The following is a 21,667-nucleotide window of genomic DNA, read 5'->3' as shown; positions in this document are numbered from 1 at the left end:
GATATCTAAATGCTTATTTTTTTTTAATTTGTATATTATTGATGCTGTATAATTAAATAACCCTATAATAATTTGTTACTTAAAGGAAAATAAGAATACTTCTTTTCGAATTTAGTTTGAATTAGGCTCAAATTAATTTGATTACTGCAAAAAAAATAAAAATCAATTTAGAAGTTTGGGATTAAGGTGAAAAATTCTCCAAAACTTCTCAAGAGTCTAAATAAAAACAGAAATAAGGGAGGATGAGGTCTGGACTCTTCCAGAAGGTTCTGGAGATGTTTTCTGTTTATCTGAAGTGCATCATCTCCAGCCTATCAAGTCGGCCTCCTGCAGGGCGTGGGGAGCTTTGGGGCATTTAAATAGACCCCCGTGGGGGTGATGCGCCATTCAGCCTTTTTTCTCAAGCCTGAAGTAAAAGACAAAAACGCCGCCATGGTTGAGTGGACCGAGCAGGAGCGCAGCATCATCACCAACATCTTCGGCAACCTGGACTATGAAGACGTGGGCTCCAAGGCTCTCAGCAGGTGAGAAGACAACCTGCTGCGGGTCCGGGGGGGTCCTTTCTGCGCTCCTGGTTCACCTTCTCCTCTTTTTAATTTTATTTTTCCTCCTTCAGGTGTCTGATCGTCTACCCCTGGACTCAGAGGTACTTTGCCAGCTTCGGTAACCTCTACAACGCCGAAGCCATCAAGACCAACCCGAACATCGCCGCCCACGGCACCAAGGTCCTGCACGGTCTGGACCGCGCCGTGAAGAACATGGACAACATCAAGGCCACCTACGCCGAGCTGAGCGTGCTGCACTCCGAGAAGCTGCACGTGGACCCCGACAACTTCAAGGTAAACGTCACAAACCCACGGCGGGACCCCGTGGAGAAAGTCGCGCCTGCGTGCGGACGTGCGTAACGGTGTCTCTCCATCTCCCCGCAGCTGCTGGCTGACTGCTTGACCATCGTCATTGCCGCCAAACTGGGCTCCGCCTTCAGCCCAGAGATTCAGGCAACCTTCCAGAAGTTCTTGGCCGTGGTGGTGTCCGCTCTGGGAAGGCAGTACCACTAAAGTCAGCTGCCTGCGCAACTGGAGAGGAGCTCTGGCCTCTGTTCATGTGTGTTACCTCCTTCCAAATGAAGAAATAAAAGCCCTCCAAAGCAAAACCACGCTGTTGTCCTTGTTTTTGAGTCGGAGGAAGGAGAATAAAGTGTAGGGATCAGCTGAGCATCACCTTTCAGCTAAAAGAAACCAGAGCTGCATTTGCTGCTATGAGGAGTTTGCAGAAAACAAGATCAGACGAGAAACAAGCACCAAATGAACCATCACTTCCCATGAAACAGAAAATCTCATTCCGTTAAATTTCTTCAACTTTGAATATACTTTGGCACAGTTTTATATTGATAATCAAGTTATACTTAGTTTCAAAAAACAATAATTATGACCAAACTTCAAATGTACAGTAATATTTGCATTAAACTGAACATAAAAGTTAGAAGTTTGGCACAACTATCCTGGTTAATATTCCTTTTCCATCTTATTTTACTTGCAACATTTTAAAAAGTGTAAAACTGTTGTGCAATGAAAATATTTTAGTAAAAATAAGTACTTTTATCCATTCTGTCTTACCTAAATATCAATGTTCTTTTCATCCAGAGCCCGGTTTAGAAGTTATGAGAATTTAAAATGTACTTTTATCTTTAATTTAAACTGTTTAAATCTTTACTGTATGTGTTTGAACTATACATTAAGGTAAGTTATTTTATCCACATTAGTAGTTTTTGTTCTATTAATATTTAAAACATTCTTCTTTAACAGTTTTTCCTTTAATTCCTTATTCTTATTCTTTTAATTTCTTATGTCCTTTAATTGCTTATTTTATCATGTGCCAAAATCTATTCAGAGGTAGAATTTTTCACACGAACAAAGAATCTTCTGAACACCTTTAGGTGGGGAATCAATATTGTGGAATTTTTACCTTTGTTTTACATTTTTTCCCATTTGTTTGTTAAGCTTTAGCTTTTCCTGTCAGCTGCAATTATGAAAAATATTCATGCTGTCAATGAGACACAAGAAGAAATTGCTTTTCTGCACAAACTACAACACCCATAACTTACTGGCCCCACCCACACAGAAGACTACCCCAATTTCTGCACAGAAACTGCAAAACAGCTCTATTCGGTTTTGTTTCTTCAATTCTGTTTATCTAGTGACATTTGTTGTTTTTCATATATACCTGTCAGAATGAAGCTGCATAAAAACATAAATCAGAATGTTTTTTATGTTCAAACACTAATAAAAAAAACATTTTAAGGAGTCAGAATACGAGAAAAAAACAACCAATTAAAGAAAATAAAATCCCAAAACAGCTTAAAAAACAAAGATACAATCAGTGAACATTGCTGTTTAATTCCCTTACAAACAACATACAAACATAATGTTTAAATGTAAAGTACAAGAATACCTTTATGTTATATAGCAGATATTTATATATACAGTATGTTTAGATACAGTACTTTTTTGCTTTTTGACTCTTTTTCTAAGTATGTGAAAGGAATTGAAAAAGATGTTTTCTTCTTTCTGTTCCCTTGATTTCCCAGGCATAAGCCATTTTGCAAGATCTCTTGTTTTTGTTGCTTTATGGAATTCAAAATGAATAAATAAAATATCCTGAGTAAAAAATGTGATTTTAACTTTCGCAGAGTCTAGATGAAATATTTACCCACTTTTTGTAGAATTTACATGAATATTACCGGGAACCATTTGTTCGAATCTTAACCGAACTATACCAGCGACTTAAATTGAATCAGTTAGGAAAAAAATAGAACTAACACTGACGGGGATATTTAAGAATGATATTAGCTAATATTTTTATGTCGATTATTAACTGTATAGGTTGAATCCATCTCCATGTCTGCCAGTGGAAACATGAATGATCAAAGACAGAAATGACGTTTTCAGCACCAAGGCCAGTTCTATATCAGTGATAGATCAGTTTCAGCACCATGGACAGCTCTGCTGCCACCTGTTCTTGAACTGAAAACGTTTGAATGTTCATATAAAATGGAAATACAGTTATTTTAAAGAGTAATTTTCTCTTTTACCACATTATGAAACGCTGCTTCCTTTATGCTTTTTTTTCTTCGCATGATGACTGAATAAAAATGATCTTTCAATTCAATTTTTGCACAACTTTATTTAAAAAACACAGTAACAAACTGAATAATTTTAGATTTCTCTTATGAACTTGCAGATAATAATTGCAGCAGTTGAAAAACATGTTTGCTTGATACGTTTTGTGATTTTACTGTTAAAATCTCAAAATCCAGTTCAAAATCCTACACAGACTGCAGTTGTCCAGGAAAAAATTATCAAGAATGTTCTTAGGAGTGGACCCGTCATGCGAACTATTGTTGACACGCTTCTGCCTCACTGTCCTACACATTTTGGAACTGCAACAAAATCATTCCTTATTGGACAAAGACTATTTGAAATATTGTCTCTAATATTTAAGGTTTAGTTTCCATTGGGCCCTATAACAGGATTATTTGGAGTGCCAACCACTTGAATTTGTTTAAACAGTAAACAAAAAATGTCTTAAATTATGTTACCCTATTGGCTAGATGTCTAATCCTACTTAATTGGAAAAGCAAATTTCCCCCAACACATCTTCATTTGGTAAGAAACATAATGCAATACTTAAATTTAGAAAACAGCAAGAAAACATTTTTTATGAAACATGGCAACCATTTATTGATTATTTCAACAGCATATAAACAAGTCAACCTCATAAGCAGGTTTTTTTTTCTTTTTTCTATTTTTCTTTTTTCTTATGTTTTTTTTTCTTGCCCTTTTTTGTTGTTGTTGTTTTGATATTGTACTGTCTGTATTGTTTGCTGAAAGAGCAAACAATACAGACTAGCTCAAAGAGAAAAGATAAGATTATTTTTAACAGATCATCAAAACAGAAACTGGAAAAAAATAAGCCAGCAAAACACAAACGAGACGTTTTTCCTTTTTAGAAGAAATGTGTGAACTCTTGCAAATTTATGCTTGAAAGTTAACATGTATGGAATCTCTCTGTATATTATTTATATTAGACAATTTTCATTTGTTTGGAACAAGAAAAAAAACGTTTATTCATTTCCTTTTGTTTGTGGTAGATGTTCTGCTCTAGCCGTTTATTGATTCAAAGGTTCTTCCAGTAACACAAATACAAGTTTGGCCTTTTACATGAACACAATAAAACTTTAACTTCTAGGTTCTTAATTTTTGTCTTTGTTTGTTAAGGTTGAAAACCACGAATAAAAACATAAAAATTAATAAAATGAAAAAAACCTCTTACCCTCTTACCACTAGGTGGTAGTGTTGTCCTGGTTACCAACATGTTGGTGCTCCCTCATTCATGGTGGGATTTTTTTTTTGCTTTATAAACCGTGAAGATGAAATTATAAAAATTATTGTAATATTTGAGAAAATAATAGTTATTTTATCATTTTATTTGCATTATTGTCTCGACAGATAAAGAAAAAGATTAAAATATAAAGATTTTTCAGAACGGTTGTTTATTAGAGATTGAAAACAGATAACAATTTATACAAAAAATAACATATTTTGACAGAGTCTGGAGCTTACAATTTAAAAACAAGAGCAAAACTGTGGTAGGCAACACAATGTAAACATGGCAGAACGTTTGAACATAAGGACACATAGTTTTACATAAAAGCTTTGAGCTATCCAGAAATGAGGGAATCTCATCTGTATTTTTCGGCGAGGACAGCCGAAAAAGCCGACAGGAATTTGTCTATGGCGGCGTGGGCCTCCGGCGTGAATCCTTCGCCCATGTAGCAAGCCAGGGTGACAAGCAGACAGTATGAGAGCAGCTGTGAGGGAAGAAAGGTCACACAAAATGTGGTTACTGAAGAAATCAGGAACCTACTGCCTCAAATAAAGAATCTAGTTTGGAAAAACCTCTTTGGTTAGAGGAATATTTCCATCTGAAGAGGTTTTTGTTGTTAATACTTAAAAAAAACCTAAACATTTCTAAATAAAAAAGGAGTAAAGAATAAAAAAAGGATGAGTTACTATATTTATCCCATTTTATCCTATTTTCAATGTTCCCAAATATAAAAATGTAGAAGATAAACACTAATTTTTTAAACAACAACTTCTAAAATGCTTTTGGATCCTAATTTTTTATGTCCTACCAACACTTACCTACGGGAAGCTATTCTGTCTTTCTTGGATGCTAATTTTTCAAATCAACCCCAAAACTTTTATTTACTCACATTTTTTAGTTTTTAGGTGACAAATTATCTTTTCTGTTTCAGAAAAAAATGCACAACTTCTTACATCTATCAGTTCTTTTGATATATTTTACATTCGAGAGAAATCAAACCTTTCCCTTAGTTTTACTTATTCGATTTTGTACCATTCTTTGAGTAAAAAGTCTCTATACAAATAATTAAACTCAACGAAAACACATTTACAGGTATTTTAAAGTAAAAGCATAGTTATATTATTTTAATATCTGTCATTTCTCCGTTGGTTATTAAGCTAAATATACATTTTTGGAAGCTTTATTTATGCTACATTGATAATATTTACAAAGATTATGTCTAAAAAAATCTGCATTTTATTCTAGAGAGTTTCCCACTTAAAAGGGAATTTTTATTTCAAATTTAAAAGTTGTTTCTGGTAGATCTGGTGCATCTAAATAGATCATGGAGTGAAAGCTTTTGTATCTGGGAAATGACTGTAATGTCTCACTGAAGGCAACATTTGAGTCCCATCAGGACCAGACGTGACTTTACGGTGAAAAAAAGATTATTTTTAGGAGAAAATATTGAATTTGTTCATATTTAGCTTCTTTAATTCAAGTGTTTTCTTCAGAAAGATCTTCCACATACTCTTTGTTTATTTGTTTATAGATTGCATCTTTGCACACTGATTTCCTTTCCTTGCCTTGAACCTCCCTTTCTGGATTTGCTCTCATTTCTTCACAATCCACACAATAAAAAGGGCCTCACATCTGGCTGCTTGCTATGATTTGATTGGCTGAATCCTCAGATTTCTGATGATGGAGGCATGTGGAGGGCCTTCTTTGTTTTTGGTTTTTGAGTGTTCAATCAATAAAGTTTTGGTGAAACCTACCTTGAAGTTGGTGGGATCTATTCGGAGCTGGTAGGCGTGCAGAGTCTGCAGGGGAGCCAGGGTGACGGTCAGCTGGCTGATGTCTTTGGCTCCCTCTGCGATGGCCAGGACGATCTTCTTCCCGTGGGAGGATAGGTGGGCGGAGCCAGGACCGATGTCCAGATGAGAGAAATATGTCTTAGTGCCTGGATATGAAGCAAACATCCTGCAGTGCAAGAAAACAGCAAAAAATAGTGGTTAATAGTTACTAATGTTTAATTCATATCCAATGCATTTGCAATAATTCATTGAAATGTTAAAAAAACAACTAATTATTGTTTTATTTTAATTACATCCAATTATAAACTTATAAAAAAGGATATTTTATTGTTAGAAGAAGCTAACAGATAGCATCACTAAACATTTCTTAAATTTGTGAAAATGTGTCAGTAACTATTTAATTGTGTGCAAATCCAGTCAGTTTATCTGCTATGTGACCTGAAAGAAGAATGAACTACCATGTATTAACATTATTAGAGGTTTGTTAACAAACAATAATGACTAGTAACCAGCTATTATCTCCACCATGCTACCAAATAGCATTAGTTTCTTAATATTTCAACAGTTTATTTTTACGTAAATTTGTTAGCTATTAATAGTTTGTTTGCAATAACAGTCGGCTTCCTGTTATTTAGCCAGTAAAAATAATTAGTTTGCATGTATTAACATCAATGAAAAGTTTTGGTTGAAGAGTATTAACATGTGATTATGTTTATTTACCAATTATTAACATGCAATGTGATAACAAATAGCATCTATACATGTTTATTATTATTTTGTTTGCATGATCATTTGTTATTAATTATTGAACTGTATGCAATAACAGTGCACCAGGTATTTAACTTGTAACAGTGATTCATTAACATGCATTAGCAGTTTATTAACAAGTAATTAGGTTTAATAACCACCTGATTTCCCATGCAATGACTGTTAACTACTCCTATCATTCAACTTGTACAAAATCATGAATTAACATGTCTTAGTGAACGTCTGTTAACAAGAGATAATGATTAGTAACCGTTTATTACCATGAGACATTTGATTATGTCTCATGGTAATAAATGTATTTTTTTTAATAAAGATTATTGTTTATTTGTATGAAAGTGAATGCAATGTGGATGAGAGAGATAATGTCAAAAATATTGCATAGATGCCAAAATTAGCCTATTAATGTGTGAGTAACTCCTTAAAAAGATAAACATTAATGTAAACATGAAATATATAAATGAATGACTAGTTTTGGGGCATTTGGCAAAGAAGAAAAGCATACCTAAGGAGAGCATCTGCTCCAATGTCTTCAGCCACTGGAGTCAGTCTTTCCCATATTTCACGTATGAGTTGTTTCTCCTTCTTTGACAACATTGTGGCTCGTTGGATTAAACAAAACTACGCGTCCAAATGGAGACGAGGCACACAGATGTGCCTCAATCAACCATTTTGTGTCCCCTTTCAAAAGTAAAAAACTAAAATAAAAACTAGACGATGAGGTTATAATTCCAGCAGTTGCTGAAGTGTGTTCTCAGCAGCCGAGTCGCTCCCCTGCTGGCGTTATCAGACGGCGGCCAGGGCAGGGTGGGGGCCTCACGCCAGGACACTATCGAAGGATTCATGTGCTGGAAAATGACCACGTGACTAACATGATGGGGACTCCTTTTAGGGCTTTTCCCTGGGAGGTTTTTTTTAATCACATAAAAATGACTTTCACCTGAAGCAGTTGCAGTTAGCATTTAAAAAAAAATATACATTTAAGTGACCAATTCCAAGTTGAAGTCCACTTTAAATGTTTTCCAAAAAATATTTTGGAAAAGGAAGAAACCTCATGCAGATAAAGCCTCTTACACTGCAAAAAGTCAATCTTAACAAAATAAAAGCCCCTTGTTTTAAGAAAAATTGTCTTATTTTCTGTCTTGCAAGAAAAATATTCTTATCAAAAATGTTTTTAAATAGCAAAATTATCTTAGAAAACATGTCCCAGTGTCTAAAATTGTCTTTCTTAAAATTAGAAGTCTTGCTCAGACCCTTTTTCTTTCCCCATTGGTATATATAATAAATTTTATATATATATATATATATATATATATATATATATATATATATATATATATATATATATATATATATATATATATATATATATATATATATATATATATATATAATTTATTTGACTTATTTGAAGAAAGTATTTCCTATTTTCAAATCTTTCCACTCATTTGTGTTTTTGCTGTAGCTGTGGATATCTGCAGCTCAAAGCTGCTGCTGAGGGAACAGCTGATAACATTGAGAGGACCTGCAGCCCAGATGACTGCAAACCATTCATGGAAATAATAACGCTTTCTTTATGTTAAAGTAGACTAAAATCACATAAAAAAAACATGAGGGTCAGTTTAAAAAAGAGAGGTGCGGTCATCTTTTGAGACTCAGTTTTGTTGCCCAAATCTAACAAGTTTAGAGCAGTTTTTACTGCACTGTTTGTTAACATCGACTTAAAGTTTGTCTTTAAAGTCGAAGGTTTAATTTTTAACCCTCAAGATTTTCGTCAAAGTTTTCTGCTCAGCTTTTACCAGCGAAGGGACAAAGATGACTCAGCTCTACTCTTACTGAGCTGCTTTTAAAAAAGTGCTTAGTCATGCTTTCTGGTGCGGTTAGAGAGACTGAAAATATGCAGTTTAGATGTGCTTTTGTCGTTGTTTTTGCAGTTTTTCGTACTTAAACTGTGTCTTTTTTACTCTTTTTACATGTGCATTCTTTATTATTGTCAAAGCATGTGGACATATTTAAAAAATGTATTTTTTTTTCTGTAATGCTATTTTTAAGATGCAGAACAAAACACAAAGTCTTTAGTATGATATGAAAAGCAAATGCTCCTAAAATGTATTCAATGGATGGTGTGAAATCATCCTAAAGTCTAATTTTTCTATTTTTTGTTTGTTCATTTTTAAAGCAAGTAAACTCAAACTTTGAGGTTTTATTTTGGTAAATATTTCACCTTACTAAAACCTTTCTGAAAATGGCAAGAGTCACTGTCTGTTAATAGTTTTATAGATTTTTTTTCTTCTTTCATTGTTTTATAAGCTGTGAGGCCACAGATGGTTCAGCAACTGTAACTTATGAGCTGTCTTTTATTTTGAAATAACAGGAAATCTTTTTTAAATAAAGTTGTTTTTTTTTTTAATTAAAACAAGAAATATACTGTTGATGAAGACCAATCATTGAGTTTGACGCACTTTTTAACCTGGAACATTTTAGTTTCTAATTTACATTTCAAACAAATACTGTCATTAAAAGGCACATTTTTTTTTCATACTTTAGTCGAAGCCTCCAGTTTATCAGCTCATACACACAGGCTCTTATTGTAAAAAAAATCCCAGCAGAAGGACATTATTCAGAATCAACAAAATGATTTAAGAAGATGAAGTCAGGTATGTTCATTCAAATATTTCTAGATTACTTATGCAACATGTTTGGATTCAAAGTTGAGCGAACCTTTAAAAACATTCGGACAAATGAGCTGAAAGCCGAGCCTTTGATCCCCAAGAGAATCTCCACAAATCATCTGCAGCCAGACAGCAAATCTCTTTAAGTCATGCTACATTAAAAAGGAACAACTCTGCTGCATTTTTACCACACCCAAACCTCTGGTTCCTGCTTCTGTTGACAGTAAGCTCTAACCACAAACATGATCTTTAGTGAGCTCGGAATAGCTGTGGTTTTCAGGGGGAACCCACCGAAAGCTGCTGAGGCCTGAAGGATGCTGAGAAGATCCAGAAACCCAGCCTGCAGGGGAAACAGCTTCAGGTGGAGCGTTCATGTAAAAGGGTTAAATTAGGCAGAAATCAATCACAATCCTCTTAGAAACAAAAGCTAACGCACCAAATGATCCCCCTTCAACTAAATAAGCAATGTTAACATTACAGTGTTTTAAACTGTTTAAAGAAAGTGATCAGAGGTGTGGGTTGCTCTACCTGGCTGCAGTTGCGGCGATTCGCCGGTGGGGGCGGTGTTGAGCCCTCAGCGTGACCCTGCCGCGGCGGCTGCGCCGTGGGAAGAGGACGCAGCTCCACGGAGAGCCAAACGCGGTAAGCAGAGCGAAGAGGAGATTTTACGCGCGGACCCAGCTCATGGAGTGACCGCCGTGGACCCCGCGAGGCTGTGGAGAGACTTTCCGTCGCAGTTTGAAGGTAAGGACGACCACGGCGGACCACTTGGACCCCCCAACCCCCAGCTGTCAGCATCCCCATCCCAGCGGGGTCCAGCCTTCCGATCCATCATCCATACATGACTTTTCCTGTTTGAATGTGGCTGACACTAATCATTAGGACGACTTATCAATAAGAGCGAACCCTTAAGGATAGTAATAGACACACATGTACTGAAAGGTACTACAGAAAATGTATATTTAGTCGATTAAACATGTTTTTGTCCAAAATTCTGACCTCAAAGCCACATCCTTAATATTCCTCATGCATAAAATCCATTGAAAAAGTTTAGACTGCTCAATTTTTGGACATGAATTTGTTTTGAACTACTAATTATTTTAGACCTGACGCTATTTTTGCTTTTGTCCTTTTCCTTTTTTTTAAAAAAACAGAGTTTTTGATATTTTTGTTCAGTGCTTTAGATTGTCTGTATTGCCTGAACATGGGTAGAATGGATCACAGCGGTGGATCACTGAATAAATAGAGGGAAATGTCACTGAAACCCAAGTGTTAGAAGCAGCTTTAGCGCCTGGAGTGGAAATGAGCCTTAGATGCAGTTGTTCCACAGATCAGTGTCATCAAGGTTTTGTTCTGGCTTCCTGTTTGGAAAGAAGGAAGCAGATCTTTGAGCCGGCATCCAAACCCTCTAAAACAGCCAGAACATCTGCCCAAACACTCCACTGGTGTTCAGTGTCATGTTCAAACTCTTTTAGGAAAGACTTTTAGACATTTTCTGTTGTGTGTGTGTGTTTTTTTAAATCTAAATAATATAATATTTGAATATTATCAGCCTTGCGACAGACTGGCGACCTGTCCAGGATGCCCCCTGCCTTCGCCCACAAGTGGCTGGGATAGGTTCCAGCAGCCCCGTGACCCCAAAAGGGACAAAACGGCTTAGAAGATGAATGAATATTATCAAAAGTTTGGTTATAAACATTATAAACAAGTTCTTGAAAGTGTAACTGTTCTGGATACCACAGCTTAGTGCAGATTTTTCTTAAACAAAATAACAATCTCTGCTTGGAAATGCTTTAACCTGAAGTGCTTGAGATGAATGGGTGGTAGCAGACACACGAGCTCAGCTGGAAACAGGAAGTTGACAGCATACAGGAAGTTGTTTTGCAGGGCCTGTAGGTGCAAATGTGGTCGGCTTGTTTCCAGCTCTCTTTGCTGGCAGACGCCTCTCGGCGTGTTTGAACCCGTCTAGAGTCAAAGGCAGCGACAGCAGCAGGTGTATGATTTTTGGCTGGTGCTTTCAGAAGGCAGGAGTCGCTCAGTGCTGATTAAGTTGCAGGAAACCGGGTTCAACAAGCTGGAAACTGGTTTGTTTCTCTAGATGCCCTGCAGCCGTCTAACGGCTTTTTCATTAAATGAAACGTTTATTTTCAAGTTTTCCTTTTTAGCTGCCTTGCATGGCCGCATTTTTTTTTAAAACTTTGCCTTTTCTTGTTGAGTTTTGCACTAAAACAGCAAAACTCCTGGGCCACTCCTTATGTCTGTGTATTTTGCTCTAAGCCAGAGATTTTTAGCCAAAATAAATCACAAGTCAACCAAAAATGTAAAGACAGAGGAAGTCTCTAGTTTGTATCAATGATGCACCAGGATCTCACATGTATTTATTTTTATAGTTGTGGCACAAAAAGCTTCAAATTGCATGTGTTTTTATTCATTAATATTTTAAAACCTTAAGGAAGATTTGTTTTACATGTTTAAAAGCTGTTAGTTAACCTAAAAAAATAAATAAAACAAAAACCAGAATGATTTTCCTTTTTAAACAGTGATTTTCTTTTTGAGCAAGAGCAACTTTAAATTTTTAATAATTCTATAATCGCAGTAAGCTTGATAGGTTTTGCACAAACAATATGTTTATATTTTAACGTTAAATGATGGGTTAGTTAGACAGAAAAAAAAAGTTCTGGTGAGGTTTTATTCGTTTTTCTTTTGGTTAAAAATGTAACATTAATAAAAAGGTTTATATATACATATCATTCATGTCAACATTCATAGATTAAACCAGCAACTACAAATAATAAATACTCTATAAAAATAAATGAAAAGTGCATCACTTAATCACCAAAACAGGAAATTACAATTAGGTTTCTGCCAGATTAAAAGGCATTTGTCATTGAAAAAAATGCTGTTAATGTGTTAAAAATAATTAAAAACAAACAAACAAAAAAATCTCTAAGGAAACATCACGTCCACATTACTGTTGATTTTAAACAAACATCGACCGCTGCACAGTTTAAGCAGTCCAGATGTAATATTAATGTTTCCTATAGAGGTGCTGTCACATTAACCCCAATGATTCATGGGAGATGTAGTGACATAACAGGGGTGTTGATGCCAGACAAACTCACGCCTCCAAGCGTTTGTTATGCTAAGCACTTTTTCTGACACCCGCTCTAAAAGCTTCTCGCTAAACACGATCTTTAGGTGTTTCTTTCATTTTTTTTTTTTACTGTAACTGAGGGACTTTATGAGTAATGTCGGCACAAGGAGGTGAGGACGTTAGCTACGTCTGATTGGTTAGATTGGTTATTACGCCTTCAAGAATGATTGGCGGAGACAGTTTAAGGGGTGGAACCTTTTCCTGAATAAGAGCGATCGGCCAAAGTTGCTGTAAAATCAGTCGTTCTTGTCTTGAACAGAAATAAATTAACACAAAGAACAAAGTCTTTGATGATCTTTCATATGCCTGACTAGTGTGAAACCTGGAGAAACTAAGACAGTGGAAATGGTTTTTAGACCAATTAAGTGAAATTGGATCATTTCTCAAGGCCTGTTGGTTGAAAAACACTGATTGAAGCTCCTACAGAGGAAATGCAACCTCGAGATGTTGCAGGTTCAAATGTTGCTGGTTGCCTAAGTGGGTCACGGTTGTCTTCAACCGGAAAACTCCAGTTTTTGTCAAAGATTGAGACACCAAAACTCGTGTTTTTATAGAGGCTCCATCCTCTGCGTGTCAAAGCAGGGATGTTTAAGTCTGGGTCACACTAACGCTTGTTTGTATTTTCTGTAGTGGGGGGAGTAAATTCCTCCCAAATTCTGCTGTTTTGCCGCCAAAGTTTTTTTTTTTTTTTTTTTTTTACTCCCCTGCAATAATTTGGTGTTGTGTAGAAATCTGTGTTTGTCTGAAACCACAGGCCTGCTGTGACTCGTTTTGGTTGAACACTGAATTTGTGTGTGATGGCTTCAGCCTTCACTCGCACGCCGTTCCTTCCTTCCTCCCCCCCCCAGAGCGTCACAGTGAGGGTGACGGGCGATGCGCCACATTGTTTTGTGACTAAGCTGACTGACTTGCAATGGTTGCAGTTACTGTCTCTGCAGTGCATCTTGGGATTATCCCCTGCCACCCCCACCCCTGAAAAAAAGACCAAATGATCAAGATCGGAGCTGATTCCAGAGATGTGGACGGGGATTTCTCTAATCCCCTGGCGTCACTCGCTTTAGTCAGATTTACAGTTTTTTTTTCTCTCTTTGCATAACTCTCACATTTTCTTAGCTTTAACTAAACTAAGATGGTTTCTGGTCATGTGACAATTAAAAAATTGAATCTAAATGTTAACAGAAACGCAGGTTGACCCGAACATTCCTTCATTTTTGCCTCAATATGCTATGAAATACCAATTTCAAACAATAATGGACTGTCTGACCTAACCTCTTCTGTGAGAACTTTGACCTGTCAGCACTGCTTTGTTGTTTTTAATTTTGACGTTCGGCCTCGGGACAGCTCTGTGATTGGACAGCTGAGATTAGGAGTCCCTGAACTTAGCAGGAGAAAAGCCATCAGGCAGATTGTAAAACGTTGGAACGGAGGATCAGTTGAGGACACCGGTAGGCGGCATTTGGGTCAGTGAAAGTTCACCAGTGGATCACGGTTAGGAGTGTGCGATGAGGTGATGAGTGACAGTCAGACGCTCCGTCATGCTGTCCTCCTCGCAGAATTGACAGTTTTTTCTGCTGATCTGCACAATTAGACTCGTGAGGCTGCAGCTTTCTTTGAAGCTGAAAACTTGCAGCATTTTTCTGCTAAATTATGTCTCAAAAATGAGCATAAACTTGCGATTTGCTCAGCTGTTAATTGCTGCTTTGAGCTCTTTTTTCTTTTTTTGTCCAAGTAAAATTTAAGGTGGAACTTTGGTGTTTTATCTGCTGTCTCTTTGAAGGGTTTAAGTCTGGGGCAGCTTTCATAAATAAACTCGAAAAAAACATGAATTTTGCAGCACTGGCATAACTTTCGTCTTTTTTTGTTCTAAATAACATCTCCATTGAGTCCATTTTAAATATTTTGATGCTAATTATTGTTATGGCAGAACTGTTTTACCATAATTGTTCAGATCACATAAAATAAAAGCCTTACAGTCCGGAATTAAATACAGAATAACCCATAAGAACCCCGACTTATTTTTCCTGAAAAATGAAATCATGGAGAATTCACCACAAACCCAGTGGATCACTTAACAAACACATTTTCTGTGACATTGACGTCACTTTGGTTCTTACGGCATAAAGCTGCTATGTGTTGTGGCTGCAAATCCCTTTTGAAATACTTTTTTTTTACCTTGATTTTGGTGAAAGAGCTTAATTCATTTGGATCAACCAAAAGCACACTTAGCAAATATGCTAAACTATATATGCATTAAAATCAAGATAAAACAGATGCAACCAGATCGAAGCTCACAAAATTCAAATTTTCAGAGTAAAAAAATACAATATATCTTGTCTTTGTTTTGGAAAAAGTCTAGTTACTAGTTAGGATGCAACAGTTCTCTGTTCTTCTGCCTTCTAAAACAGCATGATTGTTAGGACGTTTAGCAGCTGGAGCATGTTTGTGGAGCAAAAACTGCCAACATTTGGTCTGGTTTGGGGTTTGAAACCTGTCCAGCTGACCTGATGAGAGTTAGCGACTTTAAAGTAATGCAGTTAGAATGAAGCTGAACTCATTTAAAGGTTTGTGAGTCTGTTTACTACAAAGGGCAACAGCATAGAAAAATAATATGAAAATTAAGTCTTTGATTGAAATTTGTTTATTTCAAGCAATCAAAACAAAACAAAAAAAGAATACATATACAAATATATCAAACCTAGTTCAGATATTATGTCATAAATGGATTTTTTTTTAAACGTAAAAAAATAAAAGATTACGGAGCCCGTGCCCTGACATGGAAAAAATAAAATATATCTCGTTCCCACAAATTAATATCTTGTTCCCACGAAATAATATTTTGTTCCCTCGAAATAATTAATTCGTGTGAATGAAATAATTATTCACGTCATAACTCTTTCAAAAACACAGATATGGTCTCCGACCTGCCGTAAAAGCCGCTTTCAGCGGTAACTTCCGTGTCTCTGTGACCCACATTCGTTCAAGAAAGGAAAAAGAAAAACAAGAATGATCAATTTGTTATTGTCTCGATGAAAATAAGAAAATTATCATAAGATTTAGGATGCCCAAGCTTGCTGCTTCCTCATCCCGCAGCGATTCTCCGGACACAGCTCCTAGCTGCGCCGCAGAACTCTTTTGCTTCTCATGCCGGCATTCGGGCAGCATGACAGGCAAAAGAGGGAACGAGATATTATTTATCTTCAGGGGTTCCGTAGAAGATAAAGAAATGCACATGTAAAAATGTTTTTTTTCATTAACTTTGAACATTTACTTTATTTAAATTTTGATAGCCAGATGAAATAAAAAGTTAAAGTAAATCCGTCTTTGTAAATAAAGATATGCTTTTAAATTTGTTTTTACTACTATTTTAAATCTAAATCAAGCAGACTCCAGAACGACTTCCTTTGCAGAGCTCTTAAAGCCATAGCGCCCCCTGCAGGACAAGGCCTGAATCCCACAGTCATGGACAACCTCCAAACACTTGAACCACCTTTGTCTCTCTGGCCTGTTTGTCTTTTTATTCATTTCAAATTTACGTAAACCAAAGCTGAATCATGTTTAATCTCTTGAAACTGGCTTGGATTGAAGTTCATCGAGGAAAACAACCAAACGAGGCCGTTTTTTGTGGATTTGTTTAAACTCTGATGATTTCTGCCTCGACCAAAAGTCAAACTTGATTTTTTTATTGTAATCTGGTTGTGTAAACGGATTATTCCTGCAGGGAAGCTTTGGATTACAGCTCCAAAACTAACTTTGGGGTTGGAACAGGTAAACATGATGTTTGGCAAACAGAACTTTGTGTGAGCGAATCAATCATGTTGGGTGGAGAAGCGTAAATGTTTAAGACCCACTCTAATGAAAACTGTGTTTTCGACATGTTCTGGTGGAATCGTTCTGATGATGGGGGACATATATCAAGAGTATTTCTTCATCTGAATCGTTGGTCAGACAAATAGATGCATGAACGTCTTTCTTTTCCTCGTCTGAGCTGGAATCTAGATCTAAGTTAAACGGCTGGATGGCTCAGATTTTGCTGCCATTTTTGTTGCTTTACTAATGTTGGTTTGGGGGTGTGAGCGAGCAGGAAAGCATGTAAACAAAGAGCTCTCAACAACAGGGAGGGGAAGGGGGCAGGGTTGTTCCGTGCCTACTGTCCCACCCACAACTCAGAAGTGAATTTGTAGTGAGTTCCCGTCGCTCTGCAGAAACTAGGTCCTAGAGAATGACACAAGTGTTTTGATTTTTGGCTAAAAACGGCATCAGCATAATTAAAAGACAACTGGAAACACTTAAAAATAGATCAAAGATGATCAAACTTCATTTTGGGACATTTTGAGGCTTTTAGTCACTGATTTTTCCTTTCAAACCCTCTTCGATTTCCTCCTTCTGTAAATATTTCTTGGAAGTAACTTTGGTAAAGTTCTAATTCTCAGCTCTCTGAATGTCTCAGCTCTGTGCTGCTTCCCGTGCAGACGCTCATCGATGCGCTACAGTGAGAACATTTACGCTGGGGGGGGGCTCTTGGATTTGGAATCAAAGCCAAAATAAACATCCAAATAGCAAAAGTGAAGCATTCAAGCAACTGACCTCCAGGTTTACCAGTGCAACATTATAAAAGAACAGAAGAGCGACCTGCACGACAAAGTAAATGAAAACAAAAATAAAATAAATCAACAAAAATACACACACCAAACAAAAACCACTGAAACAACAACTGTAAAAATAAATGAAAGATAACCGCCGTCAGCATCTAGACTCTGGAGTTTATTCCTCTACGGCCTGAGTTCCTCCCAAGCAAACAAGACGTCATCGGCCGATTGGTCAATTAATTCACTTTTTTCTAGTCTCTTTACTCCCGTTCCTCATATCTCTCCCTGTGGAAATATGATTAGATATTTTGCAGCGACACCCCGTTTCAGCAGCAGCCTGTGTTGTGTGTGTGTGGATCAGCAGTAAAAAACCAAAGAAATAATCCCATAACTGGCGTACAACGTTTGTAAACTCAACAGATTCTGAAGCTGGAGGAACATCATTCTCGTCTCTTTAGGTTTACGCATTAGCGGCTGATGATGCTCATCTTCACTGCAGGATTTGCTGATGATGCTCCTCTTTAACCCCTCCATCATATTTGCTTTCATTAACGCAGCCCCCCTGCTGCTAATCAGTCATTATTGGGGGAGTATCAGATCACTGGAACGCACAAACACAGCGGCAAACAAGAGAGGAAATGACTCGCTGTGTTTGGACTGGAACATCTGGCAGAGACGGGGGGGGGGGGGGGGGGGGGGGGGGGGCTCAGAGCGCTGGGGAGGGCGGGGGGTAAAATCATAATTCACTTTAATCTACATGACCTACTCTTGTTTGTTACATCACACAGAAACAGAGTTTGCGGCTGCGAGGCTTCTTGTTCAGGTTCTTGTAGTAGAAAGACTTTTACATGATTTTCATTCATATTTTTTTTAGGGGGGGGGGGGCTGATGCTCAGTAAAGAGTATTTACATTAAAGCAACAAACAATTCTGGTTTTATTATCTTGTCTACATTCTAAACATTCATTGTTTTGGTCCATTTGACTGGTTTTCTTCCATTCCTGGAAAAAGTGCTTGAATGGTTGAAGTAAATACCATTAGTCATCCTGTCATGATTCTGTGTTTTGTTTAGAACCTGGGAGTCTTGGTGACATTCACATCTGAAACCTGCCTAAACATTTCAAGCCGAGTACATTCAGCTGAGCCTCCGTCAGAGGATGAAGAACAGGCTCACAAACTGCCTCCAAAGCTGCTTTCTGTCGATCTTTGGGATGCTGATCTTTGGTCTCTGGACAGCTAAGATCTAATGTTCTGTGTTCCTGCTTTCTGTTGGAACTTTATGGCTCAGACAGAAACTTCTTGTTAGAAACGTTATTTCTCATGGAAAGGACTAAAACTACCATTTTCTGGTCCAGTTGGTTGCACTTTCGCTATGCTTTTTTTTTGTCACTTCCTCCCAAACACAAAACACACAAGAAGTCCCTTCTTCTGGTGTTCATGTTCACACGAACTACTCGTAACTTTTGCAGAAGGAGAAAACTCTTCTACTTTTCTGCTGGTGATTTTTCAATGACAACAACAAAAAATGACCCTGCATGCTAAATTCCATCCATCCATCCGTTTTCTGATCATTAAATCCCTTTTGGCGTCACAGAGTTGCCGACTACCGTCAATCACTCCCAGACGCATACTTAAGGATGATTTAGACATAATCAATAAACCTATGAAGCATCTCTTTGGACTGTTGGAGGAAGCCGGAGCGCCCGGAGAAAACCCACACATACACGGGGACAACGTGCAAACTCCATACAGTAAGGTCTCAGCTGGGATTCGAACCAGAGACTTCTCACTGTGAGGCGAAAGCGCCGACCCCCGTGGAGCCCACATGCCAAATGACCAGACTCATATCTGAGATTGAGACTAGGATTTCATGGTCATCCAATATCATACAGCAAGTTTTCAATTCAATGTCCCAGATTAGATCGTACTCAAAAATCCGGTCGCATAATCTCCGACGTCACAGAAAAAAATAAATAAATAAATAAAAGATTGAAGTTCCAAAAAAAATTCCAAAAGTTGCTTCAAAAACAGCTATAGATATACATCGAAAATTCATTAAATACGACAAATTTTGTTTAAATAAGTAAAAAACCTGCAACGAGGTATGAAAAATGGTGTTATCTAGAATTCTGATTTTAAGAAAAAAATTCTAATCAATCACACATTTTCTCAAAATCATTTTGCTATTGAAAAATGTTCCTAATGAGACTCTTTTCCTTGCAAAACAAAAAAAATACAGCATTTTTTCTTGAAACAAGGGTCGTCTTACTTGCTTAAGTTTTAGTTTTTGCTGTGCACCTCCCACCCTCCCAAAAAGCTTAGACTCAAAATAATTCTATTTTTTCTGTGTGTATGTTGTTTCTGTTCCCTTTTGAAACCAGCCCCCAGTGGTCAAATGAGGAACATTTGGTACTTCCTGGTTTGTGTAAAATTTAGGAACAGGCTTCATGTCTTTCTGCAATCCTGCTAGCAAAAACAGAGCTACACATTTTGATAAATACTAAATATCCCACAAAATGTGAAATTTCAAGATTCCACTATATAAATTACTGAAATGCTGAGGGTATATTACATTATATAGCAGTATTCTTCTCAGGGCACAACTCAAAAAGCATTAACGATGCAACTGGTGGGTTTGGATAAAGATCCACTCAGATGCAAACTGTGTTTTTGGTGTTTTTAACATCTGACGGCATTTTTTAATAATGGAGGACAAATAGTAAGAAAATCAAGCCACAAATTGCATTTTTGAGTATTTCTTTATTCAAATCATTCTGAATGAGGAGCAAACACAACAATGCAGTAGGAAAAACAGCAAGAAAACTCGCTGGGGGGCCACAACTCGGGGAAGGGGGACGTGACAGTCTGCAGAAACTATGTCCTAGAAAATGACACAGGCTTTTAGATTAGGGCTAAAAAGGACATAATCACAATTAAAAGACCCTTTAAATGAGATCATGATCGGCATGGGACCTTTAGCCAAACTCCAGCATCTGATCTTAGTCTGTTTTGAAAAGGAACCGAACAAAACCTCAAAAAAACTCCCAGATAATGTCACGAAATGTAAAGGATTTGTACTAAATCATTTTATTTAAACAATTACTCACATTCACTGTTTAAAACTGCAGAATTTTTAGGACATTAAAGTAAAAAAAATGTTTAATTTGATTACGTTTTAAAACACATTGCCTAATTTAAATGTTGCTTAGATTGAATCAAAGGTTCTCTTCTGATGAAAAAACTCACACCAGCTTTCAGTTGACCAGTAGCCGCTTCCTGGGGGGGCCGGCAAGATGGCGGCGTGACCGGTTTGTTTTTATCGAGCTCCGAGCACCTAACTTTTTTATTGAGCTTTTTTGAAGCAGCAACATTTTGCTTTTTCTTGAAAACGATCGGTGAACGTTGTGGATTGTACTTTTTGGATACTTTTTACAAATTCCCACCATTCAAAATGCCCAAACCTCCTAAAAGAAGCGAATCTTCTAAAGACAAACACAGCTCCGCTAGCTTGTTAGCCGACGAGCACGACTACTCCGGCAGCAGCATGGACATTCCTGTGACTTCGGAGGAGGAATTTCCTTCACTCCCAGTGACCCCAAGTAAGCCTCCTCTTGCTAAAAAGCCTACTATGTCCTGGTCCATGAAGTCAGATGAAGCAGTCAATATGCTCGCCGAACTAATCAACTCAAGAAGCGATGCTCTTGAAAAAATGGTTGAAACTGTCCGTTCCGAAATTAAACTCATAAATGACAAAGTTGAGGTCATGGAAAAACGTGTGGGAAAAAATGAGGAATTTACATCGAGATGCTTGGCCCGGGTTGCAGAAATGGAAGCTTATGGTCGTCGATGGAATCTGAGGCTCTACGGTCTTCCTGAGGCTGAGAAGGAAAACGTGCGCGAGGAGGTGATCAACATTTGCCAGCATGTTTTGCCCTCAGAAAAAGAAAAGTTTCCCGATGCTGTTGATGTCGCTCATCGGATGGGAAGAAAACGCCAGGAGGACCCGAGGCCTCGAGGGGTTCTGATCAGATTCATCTCCCGGCGTCTGAAGGAGGAGGTTTGGAGAGCGGCCAAGAAGAACGGGTTTCTCCAAGCCAAAGGCCTGCGCTTCAACGAGGACCTAACAAAGGAGGACAGGGAGAATCGGCAGAAGCTGTGGCCGAAAATCAAGAAAGCACGCGAGGAGGGAAAGGCGGCTTACTTCGTGGGAGGCCGTGGATTTATTAATGGGTCAGAAGTTCAGCCATGAAAATAGAAAAGGAAAAATAAATAAATACGAGACTTTTTTTTCTTTTTTTTTTCTTTTTTTCTT

At 37.4% G+C, this 21,667-nt stretch overlaps 3 protein-coding genes across 7 annotated transcripts in view; 2 read left to right on the top strand and 1 right to left on the bottom strand.

Annotated features, from left to right (window-relative positions):
• Positions 1-411: 411 nt before the first annotated feature.
• gb (hemoglobin subunit beta-1-like) lies at positions 412-1,153 on the top strand. Its single transcript, NM_001278824.1, is given in 3 exon segments — positions 412-524; positions 617-839; positions 930-1,153. Coding segments are annotated over 3 exon segments (444 nt in total). The 5' UTR covers positions 412-432; the 3' UTR covers positions 1,059-1,153.
• A 3,376-nt stretch (positions 1,154-4,529) lies between these two features.
• Positions 4,530-7,761, bottom strand: LOC101170468 (hemoglobin subunit alpha-D). Its single transcript, XM_004080139.4, has 3 exons — positions 7,450-7,761; positions 6,141-6,345; positions 4,530-4,870 (listed from the first exon to the last, which is right to left on the bottom strand). Exons 1-3 carry the CDS (start codon positions 7,539-7,541, stop codon positions 4,742-4,744), a joined length of 426 nt encoding a protein of 141 aa, XP_004080187.1. The 5' UTR covers positions 7,542-7,761; the 3' UTR covers positions 4,530-4,741.
• Positions 7,762-10,161: 2,400 nt separating this feature from the next.
• LOC101166279 (inactive rhomboid protein 1) overlaps positions 10,162-21,667 on the top strand; it is a 41,213-nt gene continuing 29,707 nt past the window's right edge. For 2 of the 5 annotated variants that reach the window (XM_023949508.1, XM_023949506.1), the window contains exon 1: positions 10,162-10,360. The gene's annotated coding sequence lies outside the window, so the exon portion shown is untranslated. The remainder of the gene's footprint in view (positions 10,361-21,667) is intronic. The other 3 variants (XM_023949510.1, XM_023949509.1, XM_023949507.1) reach the window with 2 other exon arrangements.

This window comes from Oryzias latipes, chromosome 19 (genome assembly GCF_002234675.1).
Source record: "Oryzias latipes chromosome 19, ASM223467v1".
Taxonomy (NCBI): Eukaryota; Metazoa; Chordata; class Actinopteri; order Beloniformes; family Adrianichthyidae; genus Oryzias; species Oryzias latipes.
Note: the sequence above shows the minus strand (reverse complement) of the source record. Positions and strands in the feature narration are given on the sequence as shown.